The sequence below is a fragment of the Microtus ochrogaster genome, chromosome 1, assembly GCF_000317375.1.
Source record: "Microtus ochrogaster isolate Prairie Vole_2 chromosome 1, MicOch1.0, whole genome shotgun sequence".
In the NCBI taxonomy this organism is placed as follows: Eukaryota; Metazoa; Chordata; class Mammalia; order Rodentia; family Cricetidae; genus Microtus; species Microtus ochrogaster.
This window is the reverse complement of record NC_022009.1, coordinates 981,379-983,737: the sequence shown is the minus strand read 5'-3', so window position 1 is coordinate 983,737 and position 2,359 is coordinate 981,379. Positions and strand designations below refer to the sequence as shown.

General features: G+C 35.4%; 1 protein-coding gene across 1 annotated transcript in view; it reads left to right on the top strand.

Moving 5' to 3' along the window:
* Positions 1 to 215: 215 nt before the first annotated feature.
* LOC101993084 (spermidine synthase-like) overlaps positions 216 to 2,359 on the top strand; it is a 3,447-nt gene continuing 1,303 nt past the window's right edge. The window contains exon 1 of the mRNA XM_005343158.2: positions 216 to 227. Coding sequence (XP_005343215.1) covers positions 216 to 227 — 12 coding nt within the window. The remainder of the gene's footprint in view (positions 228 to 2,359) is intronic.

Below are 2,359 nucleotides of genomic sequence, written 5' to 3'. Positions count from 1 at the left end.
AACTAAATTTTTCTTCAAAATTAGGATACCATGGTTGGGTAATTAGCTTAATAGGTAGAGCTGGCTGAACTATAATGAAGACGAAAGTCCCTAGCATTCATATAAAATACTGGTCATGTTTGCACGTGCCTGTAATCATTAACTGGGGAAGCAAAGCACTGCAGAAGCTCTTGTCCAGTCACTGAGTCAGTGAGCCCCAGCAGCCCTGCCAAACGATGTCCCAAAAGGTAAGTTATAGAACTTCAGAGGAAGACAATTGACACCCATCTCAGGCCTCTACATGTATCCACATACATGCAGACACCACACATAAAGACAGGTAAATTGTAAAACACCAACTCCAAAAATCTTATTTATCTACAGAAATTTAGTTAATTTCAAGTTATACAAACCCGTGCTGGCAAGTTATCCCAAACAGAGAAAGTATATGTCAAGCTTACTAAGTTGATTCCTGGGATTTATATGATGAAAAGAGAGAACTGAGTCCCATCAATTGTCCTTTCGTCTCCACAGTGCACTGCAGCAGGTACCCACATACACACAAAAGAAATGTATAATGTAATAAATCAGTTTTAAAATAAGAAATTTGGCATGTTTTGTGATTATAAAGTTTTGTGATACCATTGACTTTTGCTTAATGAAGTGGACAGAGGTGAGAGTGTAACTATTATAAAAATGTCACCTGCTACTACTGTTTCCATTAAAAAACAGTGTGAATGAATTCAAAATTTAAAACACCAGTATTACGTTAAATAAAGTGATATTATGATGGCATACATAAATTATATAAAAACCAGCTAAATAGGTTTTCATAAGTCTGTATATCTTTACATACATTAACTTTGTTTCCAACTAATTTATAACTAGCATCCAGGTATGTAAGTAAAGAATACATACATTTTATATAATTGTAAGCATTTTATGATTTATAGTATCTGTGGTATTTGAAACACAATGTAACTTACAAATTTGCTCAAAACCAAATATAGCTATTATAGAAATTACCAATACAATACAATACGATGTTGCAATTAGAATACATAAAAACAGTTATTAGTTTTTCTCTTATGAATATATAAAAATAGCATATTAACAACATACATTTCTGATTTTTAATAAAATAGAAATTATTTGATACAAAATTACATATATAACTGCAAATGTTCATTTTAGACACATTGTTGTGTGTTATGCCAAGATCCGTGAAGTCCCCCAAAAACCAACAAGGATGCTGAGTCTCGTATGTAAAAGCAAAGAGCCTTTATTTAATGTAAGTTTGCAAACTCAGTCTCTCTGCATGTCCAACGTATTGGAATAAATGGAGAGCCCTGAGCTCAGTTAGAGTTGGGTTTTGTAGTAGTAAAGGTGGGGTGAGGGATCTAAGGCTCAGGACCCCCGATTGGCTGACATTTGTCTGGGTGTGAATGTGCTGGCAGGTGATCCTATCTACAAGGTTGGGCATTTCCTTTGGATGGTCTGTTCTTGAGTGCTCAGGTAATCTCAGTTTGTGGTTCATCCTACAACCAGGTATGGCTTCAGGGTAAAGTACTGAGACTCAGACCTCCATTAAACTTATTGATGTTGAGTCCTACTCTGGCAGGTGATGATGGTTGGAAGTAAAAACTTCCTTGGGGTGGTCTGTTTCTATTTAGCTTATCATGGCTGGCTCCTACATAGTGAATTATTTCTTCTCACTTCTCAAGGACAATTGCTTTCTAACCCTTCTAAAAAATATGAACTTGTTTCCTATTCATTTTATTATATGGATTTTTCCAAATTATACTAAAGAAGAACACTCTCTGATTGATTCAGTAGGATGGCTACACAGGATAGATCCTAAACTTTAACAACACCCAGCAATTAGTTTACATTCTCTAAGAATAAAATATCAAGACTGGGTTTAAAATCATTACTCATACTATTAATGCTTCTTTATAGCCCTATAGTATAATAGATTTTAAAAAATCAAAATACTTCCAAAATTCGAGTTTTGTTAACAAAATGGGTCATTTTTTTCATTTGTTTACAGTTTCAGAAAAGTTATAACTAATGTTTTCAGGTAAATTGCTGATTAATTTCAGACCATATATTGGACACCTGGATTCCCGCAGAATGGTGAGCCATTTTCTTAGGTGTCTGAAGCAAATTAATAAATTTCTCAACATGGACTTTTTTTCCATTTTTCTTTGATTTTGAATGATGCTTTAATGAAAGCTTTTCTCTGCTCTGATACTCCAGCATATCTTCAGAAACAGAAAATTCCATTAATAACTTAAGAGATTAAATACTGCCCGTTGTGCTGAGGCTCCGCGCGGCCTGCAGTCCTGGGCCCGCGACGCGCGCCGCCCGCCCGCCCGCC